The sequence below is a fragment of the Tachyglossus aculeatus genome, chromosome 5, assembly GCF_015852505.1.
Source record: "Tachyglossus aculeatus isolate mTacAcu1 chromosome 5, mTacAcu1.pri, whole genome shotgun sequence".
NCBI lineage: Eukaryota > Metazoa > Chordata > Mammalia > Monotremata > Tachyglossidae > Tachyglossus > Tachyglossus aculeatus.
The window spans coordinates 79,467,497-79,479,707 of NC_052070.1; the positions used below are offsets into that span (position 1 = coordinate 79,467,497).

The 12,211-nt window shown below is 42.0% G+C and overlaps 1 protein-coding gene across 2 annotated transcripts in view; it reads left to right on the top strand.

The window, feature by feature from the left end:
- Positions 1–12,211, top strand: part of KAT6A (lysine acetyltransferase 6A) — a 112,017-nt gene that overhangs the window by 69,921 nt on the left and 29,885 nt on the right. For both annotated transcript variants that reach the window (XM_038746237.1, XM_038746236.1), the window contains exon 9: positions 4,548–4,663. In XM_038746237.1, the coding sequence (XP_038602165.1) occupies positions 4,548–4,663 (116 nt within the window). The remainder of the gene's footprint in view (positions 1–4,547; positions 4,664–12,211) is intronic.

A 12,211-nucleotide genomic window follows, 5' to 3' on the forward strand; every position in this document is an offset into this window, starting at 1 on the left:
ACATTACAGGAGCGAAATACGCAGGCTGGGTTGTAGTAGGAGAGAAGTGAGGTGAGGTAGGAGTGGGCAAGGTGAACGAGTGCTTTAAAGCCAGTGGTGAGGAGTTTTTGTTTGATGTGGAGGTGGATGGGCAAGAGCTGGAGTTTTTTGAGGAGTAGGGAGACACGTTTTTGAAGAAGAATGATCCGGGCAGCAGAGTGTAGTATGGACTGGAGTGGGGAGAGACAGGAGGGTGAGAGGTCAGCCTCCCGGGAGGTTAATTTTGCCTACTGAAACCTAAAACTGATAAAATGAAGTTTTAAAAAGAAGGAAATTTTCCCGTGTCCAGAAAATGAACAGTCTACAAATATTGTACTTATACTGTCCTGAAAATACTTTTCCTTTTAACATAAAAATGTATGTGCTGCAGGAGGCCTTGCCCTGAGAAGATAAAAGAAAGCATAAAAACTTCTCCAGTCACCCTGTAGGGTGGAATCACATTTTTGCCATCACCTGATCCTGTGGGTTTGAAAAAAATAATCTGATAAGGACTGTTTATACAGGAAGTGACTTCTTTTGTGGGCAGTATAGTTTCTAGAACCGTTAAGGGAGATTTCTTGCAGCTCATTAAAGAAGGACAGCCTATTGAAAGTATTTATCTTTTTGCTAACATAGGAAGTTAAATATCAGTAAATTAATAAGTGAAAAAGTGTATTCGTATTATCACACAGGCTTCAGTAAATATTGAACAGTTTATGATGAATTCTAAATTGTCCAGTATTTCTTGAAGCTTGTGTGATAAGGTGTATGGATCTTTTTTATATTCAAAATGTAGGGGTTTTCTTTTATTCCTCTTCAGATATGTTGGTTGTTTATTTACCATTGGATGTTCCACTGTATTTATAGTGCTCTCAAGGCACCTGTAGAGAGGTTCCTTAAATAAAATTAACGATTTGGTGTGTGAGTAAAGCGTAATTTCTTCAAAAATTGGCATGGCAGTGGGAAAATTTAGGTAGGATTATGAAAAACAAATCCCCTGTTCTTTGAATTGAGAACCAAATACTTGCTGCTCAGGACAATACATAAGTGGATTATTACCAGTGTGCAGCTCAGGACAGTACCGAAGAGGAATATTACCAGCTTGTGAGATGGTAACTTGGCTAATCATGTTTGCAAAAGAACCCAGAGAGCCGGGATCGTGGTTGGAAAGCAACCTGGCCAATTCTTGGTTTTGGTAGAGATTGGGTTAAAGCCCCGTCCGGGTGCCTCGGCTGCTTAGTAAGTGTGTAGAGCTGGGTTAACCTCTGCACCTGAGCAAACGGAAATGAATGCAGAGCGAAGCTGGGAGGAACTCACAAGGGATCTGCCGGGGCGGCTGTGGGTGCGGGGAAGGTAGAAAAGGAGACAGACAGGGCAGGCGAAGGCCGGGCGGGAGCCGTTGGATGAACCTTTCTCTTGGTACCTTCTCCGTTGGCTGCCGTGATGTGCAAGCAGCTCTACTGGAGCTGGATCTCCACATTCACGTTGCGCGTTCATCTGGAGGAGAGGCGGGCAGCCGATGGGAAGCAACTCCCGCAGCAGGTGGTGCCGCAACAGGTGCTTATTTCCTTCTTTTCCGTGTGTGCGTGCTCCATTTCGGAACCCCGCGCTCCAAAATTTACGCTGGCTCTCACTGGCTTGCAGTGTCTCCAAGTGCCGGGAAACCTGGCTTTTGGGAGCAGATTGAGTAATGTATGGGACAACGGCTTGGGGAACAGATTGAGTAACGCATGAGACAATGGCTTGGGGAGAAGGTGGGTGATTGCTGAAGAGTCGGAAACATACGCCCATTGAACTGTTGTTTGGTAAATTGTCCCATTTTAATTGCAAGGAACACAATCAGTCCATTTTAAGAAGCGAGCATTTCATATTTTCACGCCGTTCTGTGGATTATTTTTTGGTGGTTATTGCTGGAGTAGTCTCAGAACGAGTGCCAAAGCTCATCTTAGCCTCGCTAATGTAGGGTGTTCGTCTTTTGTTTAAAGCTATCCGAGGAAAAGATGTTGATTTCTCATCTGACTCTCATAATGAAACCCGAGATAAATCCCAGGGCCTTTTACTAAAAGGGAAGGGTGGGAAAGACCTGGGGGAATTGAGCAAATGAGCTGTGGCAAAGAGAGCTTCCTTCGAGTCGAACTTGATAATTCTTGGTTATTAAGTGATAAATTCTGATTTTTTTCTAAGTTGTACAGTCTTGTCCTCTCTTCTGGGTAGTATTTTTTTATTAGGTATTTGATTGCAGTGTAATCTGTTTTGACATCTATTTAAGGCACTACGTAGCTGCCCTTTTTTATTATAGAAGGCATATAAGTGCTTGCTCCAAGAGGCTGAAAAGATAAACTGAGTCTACCTTTTTCTCCAATAACATCATTTAAAATTTGAGTCCCCAACTCGGTTCTTCTTAAGAGCAAGAGCCCGGTTTTCTGATTCTCTGGTAATTTCCATCAGTGCATACAGAATATAGTGCTTGGTACGAAGTTGGATATCAGTATCTACTTTTAGTAAAACCTCCACAGGATCTGTTCCAGCTAAGTCTGTGAGGTTAACTGAGGTTCTGTGCAGAAGAACTGCATTTTGGTGCTAAAATTTCAGGATATAGTTTTCAAAAGCAGTCCTTGACATGGGCCAATATTTGAGTATTGAGGCCGAGGCATGAAATAAAGTGAAAATGGTTTTCAGAGGTAGTGAGTTTTGAATTGCTCCCTGGACGGATAGCTGTCCAAAATACTGCAGGGGTTGAAGAGTCAATAGAGCTAGAAAGAATATGCCTCTTGGCAGAAGGGGAAAAAGGAGAAAAAGTCCATATGTATTAGAAAACATGCTCTTCGCTGTTGAGAGATTTATTCAGAGTTAATTCAGCATAAGGAAAGTGAGGGTTGCCGGGAACAGATTGGAAGTGTGCATTGTTAATGTTTGTGTTTTGCAGTGTTCTTTATTTATTACTCTCAGGTAGGTAACAAGAGAATAAGAGAAAATCATTTTTCACTTTTCTTGAGTGACCCTCTTTCTCCTGTTGGCAAAACTGAGGTTAGATTTTTTTTTGTGATTAGAATTGCAAATATTTTCATGGTTAAGGTGCCTTTTTACTTTTAACCCTAGAAATAGACTTTGGAAACATAGTAGTAGTAGTAAGATTTATTAAGTGCATACTCTGTGAACAGCACAGTACTAAATGCCAGGAAAGAGTATACAAGCGGGAATTAAAAAAAAAAACCCAGCCCCACAGCACTTATGTACATATCTGTAACATACATTTATTTATTTATTTATTTATTTATATTAATGTCTGTCTCCCCCTCTAGACTTTAAGCTCGTTGTGGACAGGGACTGTATCTGTGTGTTGTATAATACTCTCCCAAGCGCTTAGTACAGTGCTTTGCACATGGTAGGTGCTCAAGAAATCCGATTGAATGAATGAATCAATGCTATCCCTCAAGTTGCTGGCCACCTATAAATAAAAGTTGGGGGGAAGACTTGAGATAGGCGCATTGGGAACAGTAAAACATTAAAGCAACGTAAGAGACAAGGTCACCTACACGGTACACAAAATGAAAGCCAAAGTCAGTAGGGAGCTGTGGCTGGAAGAGCAGAATTTCAGGCTCCTTGTGACTGAGTCCACTGCATACCCGAAACCAAAGCAGTGGCTAGCATGGCCACCAGCCTGCCTGTGCTGCAGATATTGCTGCCTTTCCTGCCAAGGTAGCGGAAAGCAGGATGGGATGGTGTCCGCTCAGTGGTGCAGAGGGAATCCAGTGCTGATTTCCAAGGAGGCAGTGTGGCTGGTAGGTTAAAGCTTGCTGGGACAGGCAGTGCGTTCCTCAGCCACCGTGGAGGAGAGCTGAGGGTGCCCAGGCAGGCGAGTCAACAATTACCAAACGTTTGGCCGGGCTGGAGGTGAAGAGGGTTCAAAAAAGCAGAGTAGTGACTTTGGTACCCAGTCCAGCAAACACAGAGCATGTGGGGGGCAGGCCGAGATCCTTAGCCAGAAGGGATGCCGCCAAGGGCACCCAGGGAGCGGAACAGGCAGGGGAACAGAAGTTCGTCATTTCTAGATTCCCAACTTCACGAGAAACTGTTCGGTTTACAAATTCTCTAGTTTATTGGCGGTAGTTTTCCTGGAAATCCAAAGCTCACGTCGGGGTTTTTTTTATTGCTGTCAGTCAGAGCCGTGTGTCTCCCCCATCCTTTTCACTGTATTTGTGCTTCTTACAATCGTCATTCATTATTCTGTCTATAGTAGTGTGAGGCGAAGCCGCACGTCCATCAGGTTCTTCTCTTTGTGTTATTGATTATAGAAATTCCAGGTGGTGCCAAGAAATGTGCTAGCCTTTTGTTTTTTCGTTGGGGTTTCCCCCCTGGAGAGCGATGGTTTGGGTATTGACTTCAAAACTTGTCAGCTTGTTCTTGCCTTCTGTAGTAGCTGTGGGATCCCATGGAGATGTCATCTAGAAATCTCTTCCTCTTTACCCCTCTCTGGAAACTGCCGATGGGTCTAATTTTGCTTTTATTCTGCTTTTCTCATTGCACAGAAAGTAGGGGTGACTGGTCCTCCTGATCCTCAAGTCCGTTGTCCCTCTGTTATTGAGTTTGGGAAGTATGAAATCCACACTTGGTATTCTTCTCCATATCCACAAGAATACTCAAGGTATGTGATGAAAAAAATCATTTATGCTTATTTGGGTGGATTTGTATTCATCGTCTGGTTCAGTCTTTAGTTTATGGGATTGCTTCATTTCTTTTACCGCTTCCATCCGAGGCAGAAAGGCCCTGTGGGAGGGGTAGGAGAGAACAGGGAGATCGATGGTTACTTGGAAGAGAAAGGTAGGAGAAGAAGGTGGGAAGATTCCCCTTCTGCAGTGGCAGAAAGAAGTTGGATGTGCTGCTTGGATCTCCGGGTGAAACTCTGGTTCGAGGGGAGGGACCCTCTCCCTGAGCAGAAAAAATCCTGGCTCATTAACCCGATCAATTTAGAGGCTGGAAGTGATCCAGAAATGGGCTAAGACGGACCTCCTTCCCACTTTTGGAGCAATCCACCGAGCACTCCTCATGCGAAGGAATCTAGAATTGTGGTCATCATATTTGAACTATTGATGACTGAAATGTTTGACTTGAGTAATACCACTCTGAATTGATTGAAATGTTGAAGGAAATGTTTGCTGTGCATTTACATTTTCTCAGTTGTGCACCGGAAATGGCCGTTTTCCTTTAGAAGGCACAGCAAAATGGGATGGAGAATTGTTATTTTATTTATTAGTGGCTGTTTGAATGTAGCCAACCCAGGGTGCAGTCAGTCATTCAGTCAGTGGTATTGAGTGCTTACTTTGTGCAAAGCACTGTATTAAGTGTTTGTGAGAATACAACATGGTTGGTAGATATGTTCCCTGCACACATAGGGTTTATAGTTTAAATAGGAGGAAAATCAGGTATTGAAGCCCCAATTTATAGGTAAGGATACTGAGGCCCAGAGAAGTTGTGACTTGCCCAAGGTCACCCAGCAGGCAGGTGGCAAAGCTGGGATTTAAACCCACGTTTTCTTACTCCTGGGCCCATGCTCTTTCCACTAAGCCATGCCTTCACTAACTAAACTAAATTATGGGCTTCAGCTTAATCGGGAGGTTTGTAGAATTGTGGCATTAGGTGTATGTCAGGAAACTGTGTGTAGGTGTGAAGGTGTTTGTAAAATGGTATCTGAACCTGTGTGAGAGTATGGAATTTGCATGGGGCTTTTTAAAAAATGTATAATCAATCAGTCACATTTATTCAGTGCTTACTACATGCAGAGTAATGTACTAAGCACTTGGGAGAGAACAATAAAAACAGAATTTGCAGACATGTTCAGTGCCCATAATAGCCTTACACACATTTTACCTCAGCTCTGCCAATATTTGCAGTAGTATTGTATGTTTACTTCATTGGGATTTTGTTTAACCTTTGAAGAGGTTGAGGTTGGGGTTGTGAAAAGCAGTGTGACTTCTTGCTAAATAGGTTTATCTAGTGAAAGCAGACAGCGTCTTTGGTGAAAGTAGAAAGCTTTTGTACTCTGCTTCAGGCACCTAAATATTTTGCCTCAGTTCATGTTCCTATCTGCTTTGTGGAAATCATTGCCTTAATAATGAGTTACTGCCTGGAAAATGCTTTGAGCAGGGAAGGGAGATTTGTACGAATGTGAAGTATTAGTTCCATTTATTCAGACTGGTTTGCCCAGGAGTTACATTTCTTCAGCAGCTTGGAAACTTTTATTTTGTTTTCAGTGAGAATCGTTCAACCTGCATCAACCACAGGAGCTCTAAAACTAGAAAAGGAAGTCGGTTCAGAATGTAGATCAACTGTAAACAAGGCTGAAGCACAGAGAGACTAAAACCACAAATAAATTCAGTTCTGCCAAAGTGCATGTTTTTACTATGCATTTTGGCTAGACTGGTGTTAGGGAATAAGGGAAAGTTTGCCCAACAACGTGAGCCTATTTGTGGCATGTGAATAAATTGTTTATAAGCATGCAACGTGCATGCATTTGTGAGTCTTTCTTAACCTACAGTTGTGCAAGAATGCAACCCCTTGGTTTTAGGGGAGCTGGATGTTTCTTGCTTTTCTAATCCCTGGGGATGGAAGGAATTAGTGTGGCATTGTAAAATTAGCCTAATTTGACAAAATATAATAAAATATTGGGGTCTTACAATGAACCCCATTACTGAGAACCCTTTAATAATAAGGATGGCATTTGTTAAGCACTTACTATGTGCAAAGCACTGTTCTCAGTGCTGGGAGGATACAAGGTGATCACGTTGTCCCACGTGGGGGTCATATCTTAATTTCCATTTTACAGATGAGGTAACTGAGGCTCAGAGAAGTTAAGTGGCTTGCCCAAGGTCACACAACAGACGTGGGGGAGCCGGGATTAGAACCCATGACTTCTGACTCCGAGGCCCATGCTCTTTCCACTGAGCCACGCAGCTTCTACAAACATTTTTTAGAGCTCCCAGAACAATTGTATCACTTCAGTTAAGCTTTTATTTTAAGTAACACATTCCACAGAAGGAAGTTTCAAAATCAAGTATCCTCTAAAAATCAAGCATCCTCCAAATTCTCACAGTCTCCAGCCTCATCTCTTTAAGATGTACTTATTTCAGGGTGTTTTTTTTTTTCTTTTCATAAAAAGCATAAATAAGGTTGTCATGAGGTATCTTTTACATTTCTCACACTTTCAACGGTTTGGCAAAAATAGGGGAAACAGACTGTTCAGTGCATTAGAAAGAAATCAGTTTTATAATGTAAACTGTTAGAATTCCCAAACCAAGTTGATTCAAGGAAAAAAGTGGAGGCTGCAAAGCTGTCTTAACATGACAACGTTTTACATTATTCACAGTACTGAATAATGAGACTAAGTGATTTACATTAGTTTTATGACAAAATCAAATCTGCACCTGGGCCACTTCCAGGAGATTGATTCTGCATATCAGAATCATATCACTGAGGGATCTGCAAACCCGAACTGTAGTTTGGGACTCAGCAACCCAGCAAGATATTATGAATATACTGGATTACTAGGGATTAATGGCTTTAAGGCAAGGAGAAGGTAACAGTTCTGTTTTAGAAAAGGCAAGTGTGCAGAGAGAACACTAGTGCTGCTCTGGGGACAACCGATATAAATAGCAGGAAATTCTGCTTACTCTGCTGTAGATGATAATTTCAATTCATAGGAGACTATGGTTTTTCACAACTCCTCTACCACCCCACTGCCACATTTTAAGGGGAAATGGATAAGAGGAACACACCCTCAAAAGGGTGTATATTGCATTGTTTTGTTGCAGCTCAACCAGAACAAAGAAACTGGCTACTAGTCACAGAAAAGTGTAAGCCCACATTGCTTTCAGAATGTCTCTTTGCTGCACTTTATTGCAGCAGTATCTGGACATATATGACCAGGTTTGGTTTTTTTTTTTAATTTTCCCATAAATACCTGTTTGGAAAGGAAGAAAATTATGCGTGCCTACAATTTGGAGAAACTTGAGGCACCAACTTGGTGCTGGGCACTAGGTCATAGTGTAGGGCTTCTAGGGTCTTTCAGTGTCTTCAGCAGAAGACCCGGGATTCTGTCAGATGCCTGGTAGGTGGCCATAATTTCAACTCAGTGGCTTGAATTCAGGGTGCCCGGAATGGGACATTTATGAAAGAAGAACGGGGTCCAAAATGGTGTGAACTCACGGGAGTCGAAGTGGGTGAATTTCACCGCTGTCTCAACTGCGTGCCACTTTTGAAACCCCAGGACCAAGGAATGATCACAATCATTAAACTCAATTTACAATGCTGTCATCATTAGGCAAGAAGTGGATATGCTTATGGGATCTTACTGGATCTTGAAAACAATTTTATGCTATTTTCTGAGATTCCTAAATGTGGTTCCAAAGCAGATATATTCAACATGATAGAAGAGATGAGAGGAGCCTTGGTTTTGGGAATAGAAGTCCACATTGATACTGACTTTTGGAATAAAGAGGTTATTACACTACATATTTCAAATAAGGCAAGAAGGGACAAAGAAACATTTTAAAGATATAGCGAAAAACTAACCCAAAAGATACGGCCAAGCTACAAGAAAACAAAGGGACAAAAACTACAGATAATAATGATAATAATAATGGTATTTGTTAAGCACTTTCTATGTGCCAGGCACAGTACTAAGCGCTGGGGTGGATACAGGCAAGTTGGATTGGACACAGTCCCTGTCCCACGTAGCCCTCAGTCTCAATCCCTATTTTACAGATGAGGTAACTGAGGCACCGAGAAGTGAAGTGACTTGCCCAAGGTCACACAGAAGACAAATGGCAGAACTGGGATTAGAACCCATGACCTTCTGAGTCCGAGGCCTGTGCTCTATCTGGTATGCTTCTCAGCATATCATGACAGACCATTCTGGAGTGTGACCATGAGGAATAGGCTGGCATTTTTGGAGAGGAGGCTACAAGAACATTGTGATTCCAAGAGGCAGAATCAAAAACAGGGCCAGTTTCTGCAAATATTTTACTTTTGTAAATCACCAGTGGTATTTATTGAGAGGTTACTGTGTGCAGTGCACTGTACTAAGCACTTGACAGAGTTCAGTACATTAGAATTGGTAGACACATTCCTTGCCCACAACTCGTTTGCAGTGTAGAGGGGAGTTTACAGTTTAGAAGGGTCTTAGAGGCTAGAGCGGGCTTACAGTCTAGAGGGGAGACTGTAATGTATAATACACACTCATGTATATGTACATATATATAAAATGCATATAATATGTATTTTCTGAGACAGAGAGATATATGGAAGGAGAGGAAAATGGTGTGCAATTATGACATCACCTGCACTAATTTAGAAGGAGATTTATGCAACACTAGTCTTGAAACCAGCAGTAAACCTGACAGCGGCAGGTGGTAGAAAATGTTTAGATTTCTGTTGAATCTCAAGTCTCCTTAATTCACGTGAATGGATAAATCTCTGCCAATTCACAAAGAGGCGTCTGGGTTTGTACGTTTAGAGCTTGTATGATATTCAAGTTTTCTTCGATTGTTTTTCTCGCAAGACAGTTGAAAGCAAAGAAAGCCATCAATTACATCGTTAAGAGCTCTTTAATTCAAATGTTGCTTCTCAATCTTGACACTTCTCCGAGTTTCATGTGGGGAACAGAGGCTCTTATCATTTCCAAGTCCAGCTTTATGTTTAGCCATCCTTATCTTGACTTTGGGAAATCCACGGATGACTTGGGAGCAGTTTCTCTACTCTTTTTTTTTAGTAATAGACTCACCTCTTGATTTTTACCCATCTTTGGGACCTTTATGCTTTAATTGTGTCTTGCCATTTTAAAATTAGAAATTCAAGTATGACACTTTCAAAATAACGAACAGGTGTGTGGCTATTTCCTTGGGGGCTTATTAAAATGAGTTTACTGTAGAATTCATTGGTATTGATGACTTTGGATGAGAATTTCATTAGAACTTAATTTCTTTTCAAGACTTGTGATTTTCATCCCTGAAAGAATGAAATGAAAACAACAAAATTTAAATGCAGCAGATCATGGTAAACAGAAGTTAAAAGTGAAATAGAAACCAGTAAAACAACTAAGGCCTGACTCTTAAATGGACTCTGCCATACATATCTTACAGTATAATTTCAAGGTTTCATTCCATCTAATTTCAAAGGACAGTAGTTTCCTTTGTAGATTGTTCCACAATGACAGTTCCTATAAAGATAAAGAAGTTTATTCAAACATTAATAAAATTTTTCCCTGGTCTAATACTTACTGCAGTTTATTATCAATTGCCCAGTTGAATAAAATCTCACCATTAGAAGCATCATCTTTAGATATAAGAAATGCCTATTACTGTGGTAATACCATCTAAATCCAGTGTGATTAACGATCTCTTTCTCTGCTCTTTCCCCCTAAAATTACCAACCCCCTCCTATGATCTTAACTACCCATTCTTCTCATATCTGTCCTCATAAAAGAGACTCCTGTGTGTCACTGATTTACTGATCAAATCCTGCGAACTTTAAAGGCTTACCCAGAAGAGTTTTAAGAAGATTGGAGCAATTGCCTTTTCTGCATCCATATCATGGACAAGCAAGGTTAGCAGCAAGGACTATCAGAGCAGTAAATCCGATAATTCATAGTGGATATTGAAAGAAGGGCTGGCATAGGTTTTAGGGAAGTTGGAGACAGGAGTGAACAGTGGCGAAGAACCCCTCGGTGGTATTTTATTTTACTTGTACATATCTATTCTATTCTATTTTATTTTGTTAGTATGTTTGGTTTTGTTCTCTGTCTCCCCCTTTTAGACTGTGAGGCCACTGTTGGGTAGGGACTGTCTCCATATGTTGCCAACTTATACTTCCCAAGCGCTTAGTACAGTGCTCTGCACACAGTAAGCGCTCAATAAATACGATTGATGATGATGATGATGATGATTGTCAAGGAATGGAATAAGAGCCTTTCTCGGTTGCATCTTCTTCGGGAGTATGACAGTAGCAACCCCTGCCAACACCTCTATGACCCAATTGGCCCTTATAATAATAATAATTCATTCAGTTGTATTTATTGAGCGCTTACTGTGTGCAGAGCACTGTACTAAGCGCTTGGGAAGTACAAGTTGGCAACATATAGAGACGGTCCCTACCCAACAGTGGGCTGCCAAACACTGGTGTAGAAACGTGTAATTCCCCGACACAAATGAGGGTAAGAAGATTTTACCAAAAGGTGGGATGGCTAATGACAATGATAATAATTATGATATTTATTAAACCCTTACTAGGTGCCAAGCATTATTCTAAACGCCGGGGTAGATACAAGGTAATCAGGTTGTCCCACGTGGGACTCACAGTCTTTATCCCCATTTTACAGATGAGGTCACTGAGGCACAGAGGAGTTAAATGGCTTGCCCAAGGTCACACAGCAGACAAGTGGCGGAGCCGGGGTTAGAAGCCACGTCCTCTGACTCCCAAGCTACGTCCTTTTTCCACTAAACCACACTGATGCCAGTGCTGCCCGAAGCACGGGTGTCTCATCCTGCCTGAAATTCCCATCCGGGGCTTGGAAGGACCAATTCTGGGATGATAGGACAACTACAGCTGCCCTCTCTCCCTCTTTCACTTGTCTCAGGAGATAGGTAGCGGCGTCCTGGATCCCACAGAAATGCTGGCATTTCCGTGGTGGCGCCAAGGATGGTGAAGGAGGATGGCAGTGGTAGCAACAGCATTCATTCATTCAATCGTATTTATTGAGCGCTTACTGTGTGCAGAGCACTGTACTGAGCACTTGGGAAGCACAAGTTGGCAACATATAGAGACGGTCCCTACCCAACAACAGGCTCACAGTCTAGACGGGGGAGACAGACAACAAAACAAAACATGCGGACAGGTGTCAAGTCATCAGAGGAGGGGGTGAGCCCATACCCTTCCTGTCCCTTTCCACCTGATAGTCTGTTCTTCTCCTTTCTCTTTTTCTCCCATTCTTTCTTCTTTACTTTTCCTCCTCGCCTCTCTTTTTCCTCCAACTTTCATATCCCTGTCCCATACCCCGTTCTTTCACATAATAATGATAATAATAATGGCGGTATTTGTTAAACACTTAAAATGTCCCAGGCCCTAAACTAAGCACTGGGGTGATTCAGGCAAATCAGGTTAGGCACAGGTTCACAGTCTCAGCCCCCATTTTACAAATGAG